At 38.6% G+C, this 22072-nt stretch overlaps 1 protein-coding gene across 1 annotated transcript in view; it reads left to right on the top strand.

Moving 5' to 3' along the window:
- LOC120798164 (cilia- and flagella-associated protein 47-like) overlaps positions 1-18317 on the top strand; it is a 58578-nt gene extending 40261 nt beyond the window's left edge. The window contains exons 53-67 of the mRNA XM_040142260.1: positions 352-463; positions 991-1026; positions 1228-1325; positions 2812-2987; positions 3205-3312; positions 3962-4073; positions 4498-4602; positions 6569-6725; positions 6859-6942; positions 8013-8160; positions 9242-9426; positions 10595-10769; positions 15424-15585; positions 16668-16836; positions 17316-18317. Coding sequence (XP_039998194.1) covers positions 352-463; positions 991-1026; positions 1228-1325; positions 2812-2987; positions 3205-3312; positions 3962-4073; positions 4498-4602; positions 6569-6725; positions 6859-6942; positions 8013-8160; positions 9242-9426; positions 10595-10769; positions 15424-15585; positions 16668-16836; positions 17316-17507 — 2019 coding nt within the window. The 3' untranslated portion in view covers positions 17508-18317. The remainder of the gene's footprint in view (positions 1-351; positions 464-990; positions 1027-1227; positions 1326-2811; positions 2988-3204; positions 3313-3961; positions 4074-4497; positions 4603-6568; positions 6726-6858; positions 6943-8012; positions 8161-9241; positions 9427-10594; positions 10770-15423; positions 15586-16667; positions 16837-17315) is intronic.
- The last annotated feature ends 3755 nt before the right edge of the window (positions 18318-22072 follow it).

Consider the following 22072-nt stretch of genomic DNA (forward strand, 5'->3'; position numbering starts at 1 on the left):
CGCCATTCATGCCTCTGGCATGGCTCAAAATGAGAAGACTATTAAGTTGTAACAGTATATTTCTTACTTCACTGATGCTGTTTTTTGTTTTTTCAAAGACTACATGGACATATTGTGCTGTAATCCTAATTAATGTATTAATTGAGACACTAAATTTGTAGAACACAAAATGGAGTGGAAGAATAACAAATATTTGCTTCAGTCAGCATTTTGAACCATTTGCAAGTGAGTAAGTGTCAATTTGAATCTCTGTGTGTATTATAGAGCTTTATTTATTTCCTTTTTCCTGTGTTTGTGTGTGTGTATGGTTGTTTTGTGTCTCGTGTGTCTGTGTACATGCACAAACTTTAGGTGGTGACAGATCTATCCATCGTGAGTGGCAACCCCTGCCTGGAGATTAAACCTGGACACAACACTCCATACACTCTGGCTGTGTCACCGTGGAAACGAGGAAAACAGATAGGTGATTTTTTTTTTTTTTTTTTTCCTCCCCCCCAACATGTGTTTGATATTGTTGGGTTGTGTGGTTTGTTAGTATGTAACGTTGAAGGCAGCTGCTGTCAAATGTTAGCTAAATATGTTTATTGTATTCTATTACATTGGCTTAAACAGATGCACACAGACTAATACCCTATGGGTGTTCTTAGTTTAAATGCCTGCTTTAACAGATACACGTACAAGTTAACACATTTGAATGCTGTGGTTTTACCGATTACACATGCATTGTAGTGTTTGTTTTGCATAGCTAAGTTGTATTCCCGTATTGGTGTACACATCTACAGTATGTTTGCATAGGCTGTTAAGTAGGAAATATAAGGAACTTTTGCATGTTTGTGTACGAAATGCTCATTATGATGGATTCTTTAATTTGATCGACTAAATAAAGCTAAAAAGACGACAAACCTAGATTTAGAAACATAATTAATAATTGCATAAATAAAAAAAACTGAACACTTCATCCACAACTTGCAGGTTCTGTGTCATTTGTAGAAATTGATGACATTCAAGAGGCTGACAAAGACAAAGGTAAGATCGGTATTGTACCACATACTGTGCATGAACCATTTAGAGCTTAGAGAGCTTCAAAAATATTTCTCTTAAAAGGGTTCTTTTGGCCCAGACTTGATTATAATGTCCATTTTGATTATAACGTTAATGCATACATTAACGTGTAAATGTATGTTTGCATTCATACTATATTTCTACCTGTGCATGCCTGTCTTCCAGGACATGTACTCAGACGCTATGAAGTCTACTTCACTCTAGAGGTTATTTGTGAGCCACCAGCACCCATCAAGGTCATAGATGTACAGTGTGCTACTCAGGTAAGTTCTGATAACATACTTGAACTCATGGGGTGATACTTGCTAGGCCTAGGGAAACAACTTTTTGCGTCACTGCGTTTTTCCAGTTCAGCTGAGAATTTTCTAAGACTGCACATGTAAATGAGCTCAGCCACAGTTAATCAGATTTGCACAAAGTGCCGCAAAGTGCCAGACAAGTGTTGCATTTGTCTGGAATGCAGTGGAGCACAAAAAAGTGTTTTCTGCTGCTGAATTTTAAATATTAGTTGGAGAAAAGACACATTTGGAACTGCAGGAGTGCATTCATCTTTCAAGAGGAAGGTCATATGTGAGGAGGAAGTATTATGAGGTCCACTCAACAAAAAAGATGAGTTATAAAAAATAATTGTTGGAGATTTTTGGTAAAACTTTTAAACTCTTGACTAGATGATTTCTGTGCAGTGGCCTACTAAATAAGTATTATTGGCTGCTTCAGTCAAATTACACTGGATTGTTGCTGCTCTGACCCTTTAAAAGTCAGGAAAAATAATCAGGGGCCACAGAGATAAACCGAAAGTAGCGTTGTGAAAAATAATCGTGTTTTGCATTGCCCTTCTTTCCTTCTGTCTTGAGAACTCTGGTAAAGTAACTTCATGTGATCACTTGGCATTGATAAATTGGTTGCAGAGGTTATTTGTATTAACTGTCATTCCCTCCTCATATATTTTTCCCTTCTGACCAGGACCGCCTTGAAATACATATTGCATGAGACCAAACAGAGTTTCAGCTGTGCTGCTTTTATTCCATCTTACCTGTCCAGAACTTAGTTGTGGTCATTCAATAAATCACGACAAACACAATTTGACTGTTAAGAACCTAAAAAAACGGCTGCAAATCCTAAGTAAATATCCCACCTTAGGCCTTTAATGTTATGGCTGAAATTTTCTGTTGTTTGAAAAACTACAGTAGCACAAAGCTGGTAGCACAAAGGCACATGCACTCTCCAAAAGTAGAAAAAAAAACCCTTCATGTGGATAACCATTACTTCTTTTAATTTTATTTATTAATCAATTAATTTGTTTATTTTCATCTGTTAAGGATGCCGATATGCATCAAAATCTAACTTTTAGTGTAATTAAGGCAGAGTAGAAATAGAAACTATTTTATTGTACAGCGACACTGGACTTGTAGTCTACTTGCACAGATATCGTCGTCTTCTATTATAACTTCATTTTGTAACATATAGAGAATAAATTTAAATGTCTGAAACACAGATTCAATAAATAGAAGTAGTTTGGTGGTCTAGTGGTTAGAGATTAGAAGACCCTATTCAAGCCACTAAATTCATACTATCTTAAGGAGCAGTCTTCTGTAGCTGGCTATCTGATCTATTTCTAAAATGCAAGTCCTAAAGTCCTGTTTCTGCTGCTGGCGTCTGTTACAGGAAAACTTTATCTTCCCTCCACACTCAGAACACCACAAGGAAAAGCAAAAACAGGTGTCATCTTCGTAATATTGTGTTTTCCAGAGCTCAGTTGCCGTTGAGATCCCGGTCAATAACCCAGGAGGAGAGCTGCTGATGCTGGATGTGTACCTGGAAGGAGATGAACTGAGTGGGGCCAAATGGGTTTCAGTTCCTCCACAAATCACTCTCACTTACAAAGCTACGTTCTCGCCTGGCAGAGTAGGGAAGAGTACAGGCAGGTAAGACTCACCACACTATAGCTGACCCGCCCTCCTTTAAGAGAGGAGATTTAAAAAAAAAAAAAGTTTTGCTACACAATTTATCATTTAAAGTGGAGATTAAAGTTCATGAGCTTTTTGATGGAATTTATCCAGCAGTTTATTCCCCTATTTTGAACAATGTTATGAATCTGCGGTATACAGTATTTTCATAGGTTTGGTGTGTGTTTTCTGCCAGTGTGGTGTTCCAGTCAGAGCTGGTCGGCGAGGTCTGGTATCAATTAGAGCTTTATGCTCTTCCTCCTCCAGTCATCACACTACCACAGGCCTGCTGCCAGCTGGGAAAGTAAGTGCACACACACCAACACACACTGTCGCACTGCAGGTTATTGGTTAACATCCCATATTAACCTTTAATGTCTAAGGCAAAAAGGTGGCCTGCTGCAATTTTATTTGCAGGAGAGAAAGTAACATTGTAATATTTAAAAAAAAAAAAAAAAAAATGTTTTCTTTTATCTCATGCACTTCTGGAATAAAATTGCTCTATAAACTATAGTCATGAAGCATAATTTATGAAGGAACTAAGAAATGTTTTAAGTGTTAGATCTGCTTTAGACTTTATAGTGTCATTTCATATATTTATTGCTGGAAAAATTTTCAGTGGAAATTAGATTGGACATTTTGAAAGCTGATTGATATGAAAGCTCATTCAGAAGATAAAGACACATAAATTAGCTTGTTAGCCAACTTTGTCTGGAAGGACTTGTGACAAGATTCGATTCATCCAGTTATATGTGATAAAATAGCTTCTTTCTTATCTTTTGGGTTCAACTCGTTCACCTTGCCGAATTAAACTTTCACTGTGTTTGTGTGTGTGTGTGTGTGTGTGTGTGTGTGTGTGTGTGTGTGTGTGTGTGTGTGTGTGTGTGTGTGTGTGTGTGTGTGTGTGTGTGTGTGTGTGTGTGTGTGTTTGGGTGTCTGTGTGTGTGTCTCAGATGGACCAGACAGACCATTCCCCTGGTTAACCCAACAGCTGATACTCTGGAGCTTCTTGTAACCAACAGTAACCCCAGAAACTACAAACTGGAAATAGAATCAGGAAGGACTGTTAGTACTCACACTCATGTGCCTCATTCCTAGTTTCATCAGCTACATATGTGATTCCAAAGTTTCAGAGTATTGCTTCATTTGTCACAAACACATCTGAACTTACCTTCTGCCTGCTCCTGTGGAAATAGATTTACCATTATGTTTGATGTTTGTTGTAGTTCAATGGACATTTGATTGTATTTGCTTGGGATTTCAGCTCATAAAAGATCCATTCAGTATACTAAGACACTTGATAACAGTTGTTGTCTTTTTCAACTATAAACAAGAGTCACTGTTGTCAGTTGGTGGAAAAACAGTTGTTGTATATCTGGATGGAAAGCTGTGTGTTGCCTAGCAGTGTGATTTAGAGGTTTTGTAGCTTTGAGCATGACTGTGTTCCCATGACAGCTGTTCTCTGTCTTTGTTTGTGTGTGTGGTCCAGCTTATTGTCGAGCCCCACTCCTCCACCCAGCTCGGTGTCTGTTTTAGTCCATCATCCATCGGAGAGGGGAACCACATGGCAAAGATCACTTTCACATGCCCTCAGGTGTATATACACACGCACACATAGGGAATGGATAACATAAGTCACCATTCCTTGATATATATACACACACACACACACATAAATACATACAGCAGGCGCAGGGATAATTCATTTATTTTTCCTCTTAAATTGGTTTAACTGGGTTCTCTCATTGTATTTACTGCCTCGTCACTTGCAATCCTCCGTGTAAGGCTTGGAGCAATCAGATCACTTCCTAAAACTTTTCTCAGATTGTACATTTTATTCAATGCGCAGGAGGCTGTTCACTAGAGTAGGGTGATGTAAATAATTTAAACACTGACTGAAATATTTCCTTGATAAGAAAACTGGAAACTTTGATATGCTGTCAGTAAGTTACATTGCTTGACAACAAACTGACAACCAATCACAAAACAGAATCAAAGCTATTTCTTACGAATCATATGGCAGTCTTTTAGAAACAGGCAGCCCACTTCCCAAAATAGGCAAAGCAGGGTTGGCTATCTTGTTTTGGTATCAATGTCAGAGAGCTGCCTCAGAGGAATTTTCCAAGTGTTGGCACAGAAAATTACAGCTCAACATTCTCAACAACCTTAAAGCATGTCCATTAAATATTAAGCTATGGTCAGCAGTAACAGTTACAGTTAATCTAAAGACTAGAAGCAGAAATAACTAGCCTGGCTCTGTCCAAAGGTGACATAATCCATCTACTAGCACCTCTAAAGCTCACTCATTAACATGTTTTATCTCATTTGCTTAAGCTGTACAAAAAAAGAAGTGTAAAAATTACACGTGATAGTTTTATGGGGGCTTGTGACACAGTATTTCTTGGCAAGGAGTTGAGACTTCCTTGACTTTTTGCTGTTTTTTAACTTTGGACTAAGTCAGGCTAGCTGTTTCCTCCTGTCCCCCACGACTGGCTCTAAATTCATATTTAACAGACAGAGATGACAACCAATCCACTCATCTAACTCTTGGCAAGACAAGGAATAAGCGTATTTCCCAAAATGGGAAATGTGCCAATACAAAGGGAAAATACTACAGGCCAAAAGTTTATCCCCTGAAGCACCACCATACAATAAAGCATGCAGAGTGTAACAGTCTCAAATTCTAGCAATTAGACCTACATGTTGGAATGGTGGAATCTGCTTATTCCAATAGACACACCACAGATACTGATGCTTCTTTAAAGGAATTGTTCAGTATTCTGGGAGAATTTGCATCCTTGCTTAGAAAAATTGGTACCACCATCATGTACACAAACAAAGAGGTTTAGAGTTTGTTCTGTTTTTTATCTTTGCCAGAACCAGACTAACCATTTCCCCCAGTCTCCAGTCTTATGCTAGGCTAAGATACCTGTCTCCTGGCTGCTTCATATTTAACGGATATGAGACTGGTTTTATATAGTACTTCTCATCTAACTCTCAGCAAGAAAGCGAATGTCAAACTATTCTTTTGATGGCTGAAGACATGGAAAATAGGGATTTATAAGGATTGTACTTGCAAGATTGAATTTTTTTCTTCATTTATGTATATTTCCTTCATTTAAATTCATTATTCATTTGCATGCCCTAAATCTTCTGATTCTTTTAAATCTTCTAGTTGGAAATATTAAGATTAAGCGAATCTTTAAACTCAGCAGAATCAGCGACTTAATGTGATGTATACTGATATCAGCTTGTATGAAAACTGTTATCATGATACATTTTTTGCCATATCACCCATCATTACTGGTCACTTATTGTCTACAGTACATTTGTAGACTATTTTCTAATATTTTCGGATCTAAAAATGTGATTCACGGTTATAGTGAAATCTAGTTTAAACACAATGCACACTACTAGTCTCTGACCGAGTTCCATCTCTTGACTACACCTTTTCTTTTTCGTCCCTCCTCTGTATTTCCGTCATGCTTTCAAATTTTGTACTTCATTGCTCTCCCTCTGGCCGCTTGTGTATGTGTTAATCTGTCGTTGTCGTTCTTTAGTTGCAGGAATGGTGTGTGTTGTTGAGTGGGCGTGGCCTTAATCCAGAGATCGAGGAGCTTCTTAGAATCTCATCCATGATTGGCTCCAGCGCCTCCATTACCATTCCCTTCACAAACCCCACTGAGCTCCCGGCCACACTCAGTATCAAACTCACAGGTCACAGGCACTTCTTGTCTTTCTCCAACAGACACTTTGCCATTCATTTGTTCTTGTTGCATGCACGTGACACACTCAGACATGTTCATAATACTGTGTGCACTTGGTATCTTCATGTATCTTCATGTATCAGATGAGGACCCGAGTGGTGCCCCTGACCTCCATCCAGTCATTACAGACAAGGAAGTCTTCTCTATCCCTCTGAGCCAGACTGAAGGTGTGGTAACTGATATGACAACTCTTCACCACTTTATCATAAAATGTTCATTGAACAGATTTTACCAGTCAACACATTCAATTCCAAAAACTATTTTGAAAATTATTTTGTTGAAGCAAAAACAGAGCAAAACAGAAGTCACTGTACATTTGAACATTTTCTCAGACCTCTTAATGCCTTGGCAGTGTTTAAAGTGGTAATCTGTAATATTTAATTCCTAGTAAATTTGGATTTAACCGTGCTGTGCTAAATGTAAGTGCCATTATTTACTACTGTTTAAAGTGCAGGCAAACAAATTCACATTGTCCTAATAAAGTGCCATGAGCAACCACAAGATCTCTGTGCCTGCTCCTGAGTCTTCCATAGTTTCAAAAATATTTAAAAATGATAGTATGATGGAAAATGCCTAAAGCATTTTTGTTGAACAATCACTGTCAGTGAAAGTTTATAATGTGAAAATGCAGGAATTAGGATGCTCCGTTTGCCTTAGATGTAATTTAATACAGCTCTGGCATGGTGTACAGAGCGAACAGTAAACAGTGAAGCTGTTAACAATTAAATAAATGATGCTGGAATGGCGGACTCTGCCACTAACAATAAAAAACAACCATACAAAGAGGTAGTTACAAAATGTAAATACATTTAATGTCTATTGCAGAAAAAAATGCAAAAGATAAATAGAATTAAAAGTTGGGTTTGATTCTAGGGAAGAAATTTTAAGTGATACAAAAAACTCAGTTGGTAACAAAAGAAAAAAATACCAAGCAGATGTTCAATATGACTAAGATTCAAAAGAAGCCATGATAAATGTGGAGAGCTTTTAGTCTTCATCAGCTTCACGGTCAACATGAGACTACATCCCACAGAAAGTAGTTTTCATACAGTTTGTTTCTTTTAGTTTACTTGAAATCAGCTTCAAAATTGTTTTGTAAGTGTCCATGTGAGACCCATTGCAATCATCTTAATGCGACTTGGATTCCAGAGTGAGCTTTTGTATTTCTCATTTGGCTTCTGGGCAGAAAACTTAAAAATATGTGTGATTGTGTGTCTATTCTCCATCCTGGCTGCAGATATACAGATCAGTGAAGGGGCTAGTTTTGATGTGCCTGTGGTGTTTGTGCCTAACTCTATGGAGTTACAACAGGCTTGGCTCTGCATCACTATGAAGCCCCTCAGCAGCCCAGGCAACAACAGTAACTTCAGTACAAACAACATGAGGTGTGTATGCTTGCATCTATTGTCTGCATAAAAGGCTCTATCTAAGTCTGTGCCTGGTTTCAGACAAGTTTCTAGACATTCAATAAAGCTCATTTGCTTCTGTTATTCCTCCATTCAGGGAGGTTTCTGCATAGCCTGTCACTGTAAACAAAATGAAGAGTAGTTAAATCAGTTCACAGCATAGAACTGTTGAAAGTGCTCATTACAGCGTTAAAAATATTCTATTCATATGAGATTTGTAATGTATGAGGGTAAAACAACACAATGCCAACACTACAATGTATCTAGAATGTACCGACCTGGTCACAAGTATTGTGTATTGAATGGAAGGAGGGGTACACCCAGTACAGGTCATCTGTCACAGGGCTAACACACAGACAAACACATTCACACTCTCTTTCATAGCTTGGAACACTTGGGGGAAACTCATGCTGGCACAGGCAGCATAATCCATTATTATTACAGGATTGTCCAATGGCTTTGGCTCAGTTTTCACAACAGAGTTTCAGTATGCAAGAAGCCGAATGGACTCAGTAATTCTTACCTTTAAACCCAAAATGCTGTTCATACATACAAAGTGCAATCCCAGGCTCAGGCCTCAGAATACAGAAACCTCAGCAAAAGATTCAGTGCTTATTACTAAACATACAGATCACCGAATCAATGCAACATGTTTTTAAAGGGTCTCCTTATTTTACATAATGAGCAGTATTTCAACATGACTGCTATTTACTTCAAAAGAAAAATGAGGCAAAAGCAACGTAAAATACTGTAATAAAGTATACTTTATTACAATTGCTATAAATATTTAATTAGCTCTTGACTAATAGACAAAAATGTTGGATTTTGTCCTCAGTTAAAATATTCTAGGGGCCAAAGCTTTGTGAAAAAAAAAAAATTCAAATCACTTTTCTCTGATGACTTGCTGTATACAGCTGTAGATCTTGTACTACATTTTGGCAAAGCCCTGGCACATACATCTTACATCAGTAAAGTCCCTGGCATATTTTCAGATCAAGTTCTGGTTCATTGCTAATCCCAAATACTGAAGTGTAAAAACTGCACTGCACCAATATTTCAGGTCAAAGCGGGATTTGTCAACCATCTGTTGGATTTACCCTCTCCGTGGGATTCCCATGGAAGTGCCTGTTGAAAGCTCACCACTTGGCGTGGTCCAATGTGAAGCAGGCTGCCAGCTGGAGAAGAAGGTGGATGTACTGCTCAGTGGATGTGTGCCAGGGAATCGAGACCGGAAAGGACAGGAAGGTGTGTGCCAGTTTGTGATTTTTACAATTTTGTAGTGTCCAACAGGACCTGCAATATCAGACAACACTCGAGGAGATCATTTGAAACTTTTGTTATAACGATCAGATAGTTTGAGGGTCATGATTTAAAGATGACATTGTTTAACAGTTGGGAATTGTCCTTACAATCAGAGGTGGATGGAGTAGTGAAATATTTGTTTACTTCATCGTTCCAAAAGTAGAAAGTTGATAATAATGATTACAGTTATTATGAGTTTATTATTCTTTAATTTGTCATCTAGTAACTGCATTGATAATTAGATTAAATGCTTCAGAATCTCTGATTCAGCTCAGCAGGTGTTTGATTGATGATCACATTGCATGTTTTCTAAACAATAATTAAAGAGATACTGAACACTTAAATATATTTTTTGAGCTGTAAACTGAATGGTATGACTGTATTGTGATGAAACACATCACTGATGGTGTTGATATTGAAGTTCTAAAAAATCAGCCTTTCATTGTTTGAAAATGGCTCAACAAACCATCTACTGTTTTAATTCATCCTGAACCTTGCAAGGCCAATGCTGACATAGAGTCACCAGTTCGGGACTTCTTTACGTCATTGGGTTTATATATAAAAAAAATGTTAATGCCCACCACCTGGGCGACCCACCTCCCAAACAACTGACTAGGAGTCTGTGAAACGGCGTTCATTTTCAAATACTGATGGATGGTTTGGACTTGTGCACCAGACTGCATTTTCCCTTTCCGACCCTCATGTGGCTCGGCAGTGGCTGCAGATGAAAGCAGGTCCCTCGATAGCAACACACTGCTATGTACATTTATAATAGGCATTTTTCAGAGAGAGCTATTCTAACTACATGCTCGGCTCTGAGAGGTCCGTCTTCAGGTATCACTGGGGCTAGAGCCAACGGCTTGAATTGATACGTCTCGGGACCACCATGGTCCTCACCGCGCTGTGTCAGGGGATTCTTGAGTGGAGAAGATCTAACATCAAATAAACAACATAAAATCCCTATTAAAATAGGTCTAAATTTGCTTGAATTGCGAATAATGCAGCATCAAATTAAACAAACATTGCAGCTCAAGTAGATCTTTTTTTGTAGTGTTCATTTGAGCCTTAAGCACCTCATCCTGATTCCTCCCACCTCTTTGCTTCCGGACAGTTTCCAAGGTGACAGTGGAAGACTTCTTTTGCGAGGTGCATTCAAACAGGGAAGCAGAGAGCTCTGAAGTGGAGGACTGCGTTTCTGCCTCCATCGAGGCAGCGAGGAGGGACCCTGAGGCTGGCAATGTAACACTGACCCTTAATCTAGTCTACACGCCCCTCAAGCCGTGCAGGTAACCCCCCCCCCAATCACCATTTAAACCTGTAGGGTCCAGCATTTTGGTCCCCACAAAGCTGTCAGACCCCACAAGTATAGTGGGCCCTTGGTGATTGGACCCCATGAATACATTAAAACAAGCCCACACACACTGCAATCAAAACTGTGTTCAAAGAAAACACGAGACATACAGACAACTATGTAGGAAAATGCAATACACGCTCATACATTTTTCAACTATAAATTACTTAATATCTAAATATAAACACATTCAGATATCAAGAGCAGGTCTTTTTCTTCCAGAGATTCAGTAACATTTGAGTAAAATTGTTACAAAGTCAGTGTTTTACCAGTTTAAGCAAACAAACACCTTGCACAAAAACACATCGGAAAAAGAGTTACACACACAAATACACATTAAAAAGGGAAGCAAACCGGCACATTAAAAGTCCAAAAAATTCAAACAAACACACAGATGCTTGCACATTCTGAGACGCTGCAGACATACACAAACACTCATTATGAGAGAGAACTAAACACACGCACTTTGAGAGTATTATACAGACTCTGAAAAAGAAACACAGACGCCTCAGAAGTTAAAAAGCCAACACACAAAAGAAAGAAACACAAAATTGCACACACTCAGAGAAACAAATATGCACACCTCCTCTGTGAGGGTAAAAAAAACAAAAGGATGCTAATAATAAGACAGAAAAACAAAACAAGCATGTACAATACTAACACACTCTCTCTCTCACACACACAGGGATAAAACAAAGATACACAACAGCAAGGAAGGCATACAAACACAATATGTTTGTTGCTCTCTCGCTGCTGTGTAAAGTAGAGATAACACACTTGCACTGAGCGTTGTGGGTAAACACTGCATTCATTTATCTCTTGTCTTTCTCCCATCTTCTCTTGCTCTCTCAGGGGGGGCGTGGCCTCTGCATTCATTTATGACTGTCTACATGTGCTGAGTCTTAATGTTTGTAGCTAAAGGTTGCTGTGCTTTCTCAGAGGTAAAGGGGAAATCCAACTAATTAGTTGCCTCTGCTTTAACAATACTTGCCATGTTGGCTCAGATCCCCATAAAAAGTACATCAACTTTGGTTTGACCTGAAAACACATTTGATGCTTCTTTTTTTTTTTTTTATTAATACACCAAGGATTCTCCTGATGCTTTTATAATCAGGCCACAAATGATTTTTGAAAGCGTATTTGGATTTTTGCTTACTAGGGTTGAATTTTTGCCCACATTCACACAAGCACACTTTATTCATGTATAGTGCCTAGCTGCGGATTACAGGATGATAAGCAAAACTCGTGCAATCTCGTACAACAACAATAATAACTGGACCAATATTCCTTCCCTACAGTTTTGACTTTCATTCATTTCAACTGCATGGATGAAATTATGAATACCCATCATTAATTTATATACAGCACGTGAGCAAATAGGAATTAAATGATTCACAACCTAATGTATTGTCATTCTTTGCCTGTGAACTATAAGACGTATAAAGTAGGCATCAGAATTGTCGAATAGATGATGACACTGATGAGACAATTTATCAAGGGATTCACAGTGAGAAGTGGGACTGGGCGTCCCTTACGCTCATGTTAGTCATTAATAGAGCCTGATCGATACTTGATTTTTTTAGGCAGATTATAAGGCAGGTTAAACAAATCTGATAATGATATACTGGCTGATATTTATTTTTTTAACATAAAAACATAGCAATGACCACAATTATTTTTTGCCATATTATTCTTTGTTTCCAAAGAAATAAACAAAAACACTCCTATCCAAGGCACAAGAAACAAGAAATGAGAAAATTATTCGATAAAATTATTCAGTTGCCAAACTCAGGCCCCTTTCTAGAGTTGACCCTACAAACAATTATTAAAAATAATAATAATTCCTCATTTGCTCATCTTCACTTAAAAGTATAAAAACACAAATAATAATAAAAAGAAAAGAACACAGGGCTACGCTTGTCTGAAATGCATTGCTGACCAATAGAACAAGTGTTTTTTTTTCCTGTTCCCCTTTACCCCCTCTCAAGCCCTCTCTCTCTTTATTCCAGCTGTGGATAAGATAATCATGGTTCCCATGATTCAGTGAAATCATCCATTTTATCATTTATTTTCTTTCCAATGCCTAAGGATAACTTGTTTTGCTGCTGTGATTGCCACTTTTACCCAATTAAAGTGGTGATTGCTAATTTTTTATCATGTCTTTAGTGTGATTTCGAAGACTCAGAGATATGGGGAAATTAACCCAGACTTTCAAAAACCCATTTCATAACTTTGTCCCAATACAATATGGTTTTGGCAACTGTAAAACATAAGCAAAACATAACAATGACTTTTTATAAGGATCCCTTAAATTTGGCTATTTTAAGAACTGTGACCAAGATATGTATTGAGTGGAACACTTTGCAGTTGAAAATTAAATTTGTCAGTGTTTTCTGTGTAAAGAAAGGCAAGTTTATTGGTATCACTTTTCGACAACAAGGCAGTTCAATGTTCACTGTTGTCCAAGACATAAAAAGACATTAAGACAAGATGTAATGGACACACTGTTGCTAAATGACCTCAGACAAATCTGATGTTTTTTTAATGACATTACATGATATTTATCGGCCAACATTGACAAGGATATATTATATGTGCGATAATTTAATATTGGCCAATATATAAGCCCAGCAGCTCTATCCATTTAGGTCTAGTCATTAAAGAAGGCTTCAACGACAAAATCAGTTTTAAAATAAATCACTGATGCAGCCTGCGAGAGACCAGGAAACTCTCTTTTTCCTTCATATCATTACTTTTCAACTCACTGCTGTTTCTTAGCAGTGATAGCACTTCCTCTCATGCACCAAGGCATCACACAGGCATTGTGGTTAAAGGTCCTGTCATGTTTGAAGAAAGTTGTAACGAACATTTACGTAATAGACACCTATGTCTGAAGGACTAAAAGCCATCACTGTAACAGATAGATGAAGCCAGCTTGTTACGTATTCCATGTCTGAAAGAGTTACAGGTTTGGGGGCTTTAAAAACTGTGGGCTATTACAGATTCTGCAGTTTGTCTGGAATTTATATTAATTAACTTAATCATCTGAAATACTCAATTTTGTAATTTGATCTAAACGTCTCCGGTTTTGTTTATATGGCTTCAAAAATGCTTTGATTATCAGAAAGACCTGTTGCTCATGTAAAGACTATTTTTATTGAACTGTTATTTGGTGCTTAACTTTTTCTACATCTCTAAACTATTATTGCTAGACGTCTAAAATTATTTTGGTCAGTGTTGGTAATCTAAAATCTTTCCTGCTTGAAATAAATACTCTTATCTGCCACCGACAGCTGGCTTCAGTTTGAAGCTCTGTTGTTAGTAGTGGAATTTTCTTGTAAAGAAACAAAAGTTATATTTACATTCGGTATTACTCCCCAAAATGCACTGTGTGCATCCTTCATCATAAAACTTTTGCAAAGCAGATTTATAGAGTCTTTCAAATACTACATTGTTTACACCCATGTTTACTTGCTAGCAGTCTTCCTCTGCTCTGCTGGCACATTACCTGCATTTCTTGGCACATTACCACTACCTGTCGTTCACTGGAATAGTGTGAATGGTAGAAATGTGTACTCCACAAGGTACCTTTAACTGAAATTGTTACATCCATCTGTCTTGCTTGAAATACTATAGTTAGCTTGTGTTAGAAAATATCCAGTGTAACTTATATGTAATGGAAATGTTCCTTATTATCTCACCGTTTAAAGTTATAATTAACCTGTTCTCTACTGTCCTCTTTACTGTACACTGCATGGGGCATCCTTTTGAATGAAGAGTGCATTTATCAGCCCCCGTCTTGATCTGTGGAGTCCATTAATGAGGCCTGCCCTGGTAGAATCAATACCTCAGAGACCTAATGGCTTCACCATGAGGAAATGACGGGGGGTGTGGTGCTGCTAATAGTCTCTTCCATTATCCACGTTATTTCCCTGCTGCGGATAGTGAGATGAAGACACCACCTAACCATGAGCTGAAAGCGGGAATATTAAAGATCATTTTAGTGAATCATATTTTTTTTTTTGATAAATAGGAATGCTCAAATGACACTTTTCAAGATAAATTAGGGTGGAAGTATGATTTGAAGAAACACATGGGTTGAGAGCAGACTCTAAATCAAAGGTATTCATCTGTGTGCCATAGAGGGCCAACTGTACATAGGTTTTTATTACAGTTGTACCCTAGGGCAGCTCATTTCGCTGATTAGTTTCTCATCTCTGAACAAAGTTAATCAGTAAAATCAGCTGCTGTACTCGCTGGCTGAGATATAAACGTGCATACATCTGGCCCTTCATCACACAGAGAATATCCCTGCTGTAATTGATGGTTTTTAGCCATGCTAGCAGTATGGCTCTTGGTTTTGTCAATTTGGTGGCCAGTCAGTCAGTCCACCACTTTTGTCCAGACAAAAATATCTCGACTACTATTGTAAATGGACTAAATTTTAATGACTTTGGTGGTCCTCTGACTTTTCCTCTAGTGGCACCATTGACTTGTTAGTTCTTTATTGATATATGGTGAAGGGTTCAGAAACGGTGGATTCGTCCTGTGAAGCAATAAAATGTATGTGTTCATTTTTGTGTATCCAGGCACTCAGTGGTTCTAGCAGTGCAGTGTGTGTCCGGCGGGATCTGGGAGTTTCCCATGGCTCTCATCGCCACAGACCCAGAGGTGGATGACGTCATCGTCACTGAAGCCACTGTGTTGGGCAAGACGTCAGCCGTAGGCTTCCGCCTGACCAGCACCTCTGGGTGTGTGTGTTTGTGTTTTTTTTTTACTTGTCTCTGATTTTTGCCTTGTTTCATTTGCACTTCTAACATGAAGTGTAGCCATATAGCCCGTTTTGACCAAAAAGTTCCAGGAGCTTTTGAACCATAAGATCTAAACTCAGGAACTAAACTAGGAACTGAAAGTCCCTTTTGCACAGTCCTGTTTGTGTTTCTGTCACATCTGAAGTACCGTGAGATGAGCAAAATTAGTTTAACGATGGAATTAAAATGCAATTTTTACACACAAAGAAATAACAGAATAAAGTCATCATGTTGTCTTTTTTATTTACTGTGGTTCTGTTTGAATACATGTAATGTGAAGGCAAAGGAGACATGCTGAGATGGAAAATGAGACTGAAAACTCAGTGTTTTATGGTAATTTATTCCTCCATTAGTACAAAACAACCATGAAATTATCAAATTTTCTCTCTCTCATTCACTCCCGCTCTAAGCTTGTCTGCGCACACACACTCAAGTCAGAAAATCGACAACATAATTTTGTAACATCAATAAACATTACAAGAAATGTCCGCCCATCATCCTAATATTGACACTAGAGGCACCCCGTGTTTGTTCATTGTGTGAATGAAACTGCACAAGTTCCAGCACTTCTGTGTTTGAACTAGAAGTCCTTTGTGCACATTCACGTTTGTGTTTCCATCACATCCAAAGAACCATGAAGATTTAGAAAATTACACTGATGACAGATTAAAAATGGCAGCAGCATTGGAAACGCAATTTCACACTCGAGGAAATAACACACTCCTGCAAACTGTGCCCCAGTAGGTCCTAAACCATTGGAAAGTACCAACCTTTTTTTGGCACTAGGAAGTATTGTAGAGTAACTAATCTTAGTCTGTAGTTCCACTGGTCAAAATGCAGGTAAAGTTCCTGAGTTCCTCTAAAGGTTCTTGGTCCCCTGGGAAAGTTCTTTGGTGAAAACCAGCTAATAATGGCTTAGCATTACCAAATATGTATACATCATTTATTCTTCCATTCATACTTGTGTTTTAGCAACATAGGGTCAGCTCTTGGCAAACAATAATTTGAGGTTTTGGTTCCAGGAGGCCGGAGCCATTCACAGCGGCGTTCCTGCCAGGCAGCAGCAGTGAGTTCACAGTAACTCCAGCCTCAGGGATGTTACCTCCTGTTGGTTCCCATGGAGCCCTCATCACTGTGACCTTCACACCCACCACATACAACAAGAGACACAAGGCAAGACTAACTATCCAGGTACTACAATTATTTACTCTCTGATAATATCATTGATTTTTGTATCTATTTGTGGTTTCTAATGATATTTTTTCTTTGTTTTTCTTTTTTTACTACCATTTTTTACCACCTCATCACCGGCCATAAAATTATACTAATAACGTATTACAATATTATTTTTACTTTTCCCTTACATTAAAATAGTGCAATAAATTGCAATTTCAGTTTCACTAATAAATGTGAAGCAGGAATAAAACAAAAAATAGTGATTTGTTTTTTCACTTGCACTAGACATTACGCAAACTGAAGTCATTCATGAACCACTTTTCCTGCTTTAACAGACATTTTTTTTAGAATAAAATCAAATGTCAGGATTTTGGTTGATTAACTGCTGAACAGCGTTTCCCATTCATGAACAATTACGTATAGACCCATTTTCATACATAGAAACTTAAAGTTATCAGAGTTGCATTATTAAAAGCTGACCCCTTTTACTACAGGCAGCAGACATGCAGTGGACCTATGAGGTGCGAGGGAAAATCCCTCATGACTCCCAACCCCTGTGCACCACATTAACCAGCGGCAGGTCTTCTATGCTTCAATCAGCCAGTGGACGACGGCGGAACTTTGTGTCCCGCAACCTTCGACTTCCCTCCCTTGCTAACTCGTCCCCTTTCAAAGTTCACAGATAAAAACATCCTCACTCTCTCATACAGCTAAGGATCTTCAGTTTTTTCTCATTTCCTTTTTGTTTGTTTTTTTATATTTCTCTTACAGCCATGGCAGCTTTTTTCATACAGCAACATTTACCACACAATGTCACCTTCACTTAAGAGATACCTTTATGTTTTGAAAATGATCTGCTATTTGGAAAGCTACATTGACACATTGATGGTGTTGGTGATTGGTTTCACCATTTGTCCTTTATTCGCTGAAAATGGCTCATTAGTCCAGTGAGTGTTTCTCATCAGCAGTTCTAATGAGCTTTTATTTCTGCCAATGCAAAGATGGTTTTTGCATCCCTTGTGGCAAGTGAAGGAAATTTGGCAGGGTGACATTGATATAATGCTCAATTTTAAAACACTCATCAGTTTTTGTCCTTTTTCCTTGACTTGAAATCCCTTTTCAGTGGTTAACTATCTCTTGCTGTGATTAACCTCGTTGTAGTAAATTCTTAATTTTAGCAATACTCTCCAAAGTCATCATCATACATGTTGAAATACATTACCCTACATGTATTGTAATTGCCATATACACTAAACTCAGCACAGAGGTCAAATTACGAAAATCCCTTTGGCGCTCATGTGTTTCTCTTCATCTCTATGTCCTCCTGTATAATTGGTATAAATTTAATTAGTAAAATCGATAAGTTATAAGTGCATTTCCTGGCTTTATCTCAATAGTGAACTTCAGGAAAATAGCCAGTACCTCTGAAGTTTTACACTGTCAGCAAGTATCAGATGTGTGATGAGCAATAAAGGCTAGTCTCTCTTATGCCTCTACTTCAAGTAAAATGTTACCGACCTTGTTTTCTTCCTCCCTTCCCTTATGATCCTTTGTTAGATAGTAGAAATAGTTTTGCCATAAATTAGATTCACCTCAAATTGCAGGTCCGCAGATATTGTCACCGCACATTATATTACATTAACCAACCTTGAAATGTAAATCCACCTTTCTGAAAACCTCAATATCTTCAATTTAATAAATCAAACCACATGAGCCTTGAAAAGTTGTTCACTGTATGGGCCTGTGTGCATGCTGATGTATCCTACACAGTATGCATAGCTACATGGCTATGCTGTATATCCATGTGGTTGTGGCTGCATTTTCAGCCAACAATTTTTAATGGGTTGTCTCAATGGATATGTCAAATATTGGTTCATTTTCCTCAATATTTAAATATTATATACCATGCCTATATAAAGCACTTTATTAGGAACACCATACTTCTACTGGGTAGTTCCTCCCTTGCACTCAAAACAGCCTCAGTTTCATGGCATCAGTTCAACAAGATGTTGGAAACATTCCTGTGAGATTCTGCTCCATGTTGACATGATTGCATCACATCATTTCAGCAGATTTGTCAGCTGCACATTCATGCTGCCAATCTCCTCTTTTGCTCAATCCCTGGGTTCTGGGGAGGTCACTGCAGTTCATTGAACTCATTGTCATGTTCATGAAACCAGCCTGAGACGACTTTTGCTTTGTGACATGGAGCATTATCATGCTGGAAGCAGCCACTAGAACATGGTAAACTGTGGCCATAAAGGGATTCACATGGTCAGCAACAATACTCAGACAGGCTGTGGCATTCAAACCATGATAAATTGGTATTAGGGGGCCAAGAAAACATTCCCCACACCATTACACCACCACCATCAGCCTGGACTGTTGACACAAGGCAGGTTGAGTCAGCAGAAAACCAGATTCATCAGACTAGGCCACATTTTTACAGTCTTCAACTGTCCAGTTTTGGGGAGCCTGTGTCCACTGAATCCTCAGATTTCTGTTCTTGACTGACAGGAGTGGAACCCAACGTGTTCTTCTGCTGTTGTAGCTCATCAACCTCAAGGTTGGACGTGTTGCTCATTCTCAGATGCTTTTCTTCTCATCACAGTTGTAAAGACTGGTTATCTGAGTTACTGTAGCATTTCTGTCAGCTCCAACCAGTCTGGCCATTCTCCTCTGACCTCTCTCATCAACAAGACGTTTCCATCCACAGAACTGCTGCTCACTGGATGTTTTTCTTTTTAGCACCATTTTGAGTAAAAACTCATGAGACTGTTATTTATGAAAATCCCAGGAGATCAGCAGTCTCAGAAATACTGAAATCAGCCTGTCTGGCACCAACAATCATGCCACAGTCAAAATAACTGAGATCACATTTTCCACCCATTCTGATGTTTGATGTGAACATTAACTGAAGCTCCCGACCTGTATGTGCACGATTTGAACTGCTGCCACATGATTGGCCGATTGGATAACTGTATTAAAATAGCAGGTGATACGTTTTCCTAGTAGACTGCTCAGTGAGTGAATGGAAGGCCCATGGGAGACTCTGAATTCAGCTGGGAAAGGGTTCCATGGTCTGATGAGATGAAAATTGGGCTTTTTGGCCATCAGACTGTACACCATCATAAATATGGTATCGGATTCTCTGGTGCATGCTTCTGAGGGTAGAGGGTAAAAATGAATGCAGTAAAATAAATCCTGAAGGAAAATCTGATGCAGTCTGAAATAAACCTCTTACTTGGGAGAAGATTTGTGTTCCAGCAAGACAATGAGCCTCATGCAGGAACATGTTTGTATTCTTATCGTAAAAACAGTCTAACTTTTTTTCTGTAAGATTTGCCTCTACAAGTGTTGCAAGTTGGCCTCACCAAACTCTCTTAACTGCAAAAACTTGTTGTTAATTGTTTGTTTTAACCTGATGAACGTCACCTGTTCATAAGGCGGCGCACGTTTGTGAGATTTGATCTTTTGCATAATCAGCATCCCAAAAATGACCATATTAGGCTGCCTGTTCTGTTCGCGGGACTCTCACAGAAAACATCACCAAAGAGTAAAAAAAATTCACACTGCAGAGCTTCAAGTCCTGTTGTCAAATCTCAGTAGAGAGAAAGATAACGAGTTTAGCAGTGTCAGCGGTGCTAGAGGACCCAAAACAATTAGAAAATATTAACATTGCAGCTGCCAACAACGTATCATCAGAGCAGAGCTGTGCGGTAACAGTCACAGACATAAAGGGGGAATGGGACATAAAGTTCGACAACAATTGGTGAATATGCCATAAATTCTCTAAAATCACTCATATGTAGTAGTGGAAGAAATATTCACATCCTTTACTTAAAAGTAAAGGTAAAAGTACCTGTACAACAATCTAAAAGTACTCCATTACATGTAAGAATCCTTGATTCCTAAACTACTTAAGTAAAAGTACAGTATTATCAGCAAAATGTACTTAAAGTATCAAAAGTAAAAGTACTTGTTCTTGCAGACGAACCAATACATAACCAATGTATTGCTACATATGATGTCATTAGATTAATACTGTTGCATTAATGTGTAACTAGCATTTAACCGTTTTTAGCTGGTCGAGATGGAGCTAGTTTTAACTACATGATATACAGTTAGGCAGCGTAGTCCAGTGGTTCCCAACATAGGAGCCGGGCCCCTTCAAAGGGACCACCAGATAAATCTGAGGGGTCATAAAATCAATGAGAAATAAGAGGGGGAAAAAAACAAAGATCTGCTACACAAATCAGTAAATTTTTTTGAAATCCTTTCTTGGTTTTTTTCGTGAAATTTTTGGCTTTTTAGCCACAAAGTTATTTAAGTGTAGACATCTGATACATTTAGAGGGGAAATCATCAACTGCTAACAACTCATAGACATCTGAAATACAGGGGCCCCCAAATAATAGTTTAATCTTTAACAATGCATTGTATTTTATAAGCATATCATATGTTCATGTAAAATTTTTTATATGAAAAGTAACGAGTAACTTTTGCTGTCCTGAGGACGGAAATGCATTCGAAGAAAAGTTATGGTACCCTAGTTTGTTTAGAATCTTGATAGGTGGAAAACAAATGTGGATATGTTAGTACATACTGTAGCTTGTGTGTGTGTGTGTGTGTGTGTGTGTGTGTGTGTGTGTGTGTGTGTGTGTGTGTGTGTGTGTGTGTGCGCACTTACTTTTCTGTGTGTCCACAATATGGAGCTGTCCTATGCCTCACCTTGTGCTTGTGGAATTATTCACGAGGCAGTTATGCTCAGTTACGTGTCCATTAAGCACCATCTGCAGCCGGCTGGGCCAAGAATGGTGAGAGAGCGGACGGGAGGAGAGAGGAAAGATAGAGGAAGGAAGCAAAAGACAGAAGATGGAGAGATAGTGAAGAAAGAAAGGCATGAAGGGGGAAGCAAAGGATATGGATGGAGTAATAGATGAGTCGAAGAAGCAAAAGGGGGAGGGGGAGTGAGAAAAGATGAGAGCAGCAGATAAAATGAACAGTAAGATGCGGATGTTAGGTGGAGGATGATGGAAAGACACTGCATGTATTTTGCATATCCTGTTTGAGAGATATCAAGAGAGGGTGTGTGTCCCTGCAGGAGCCTGTAGTCCTGTCTGACAATGTGAATCAGCGACTGTGCGTGCACGGTTTTGGATTTCTCTCCACACATTACCTGTGGAAATGAGCTCCCTTCCTCTGCGGATGCGTTGCCCCGGCAACAGATGAGCCAAGCCAACAGTAATTGG

The sequence above is a fragment of the Xiphias gladius genome, chromosome 13, assembly GCF_016859285.1.
Source record: "Xiphias gladius isolate SHS-SW01 ecotype Sanya breed wild chromosome 13, ASM1685928v1, whole genome shotgun sequence".
Taxonomy (NCBI): domain Eukaryota; kingdom Metazoa; phylum Chordata; class Actinopteri; order Istiophoriformes; family Xiphiidae; genus Xiphias; species Xiphias gladius.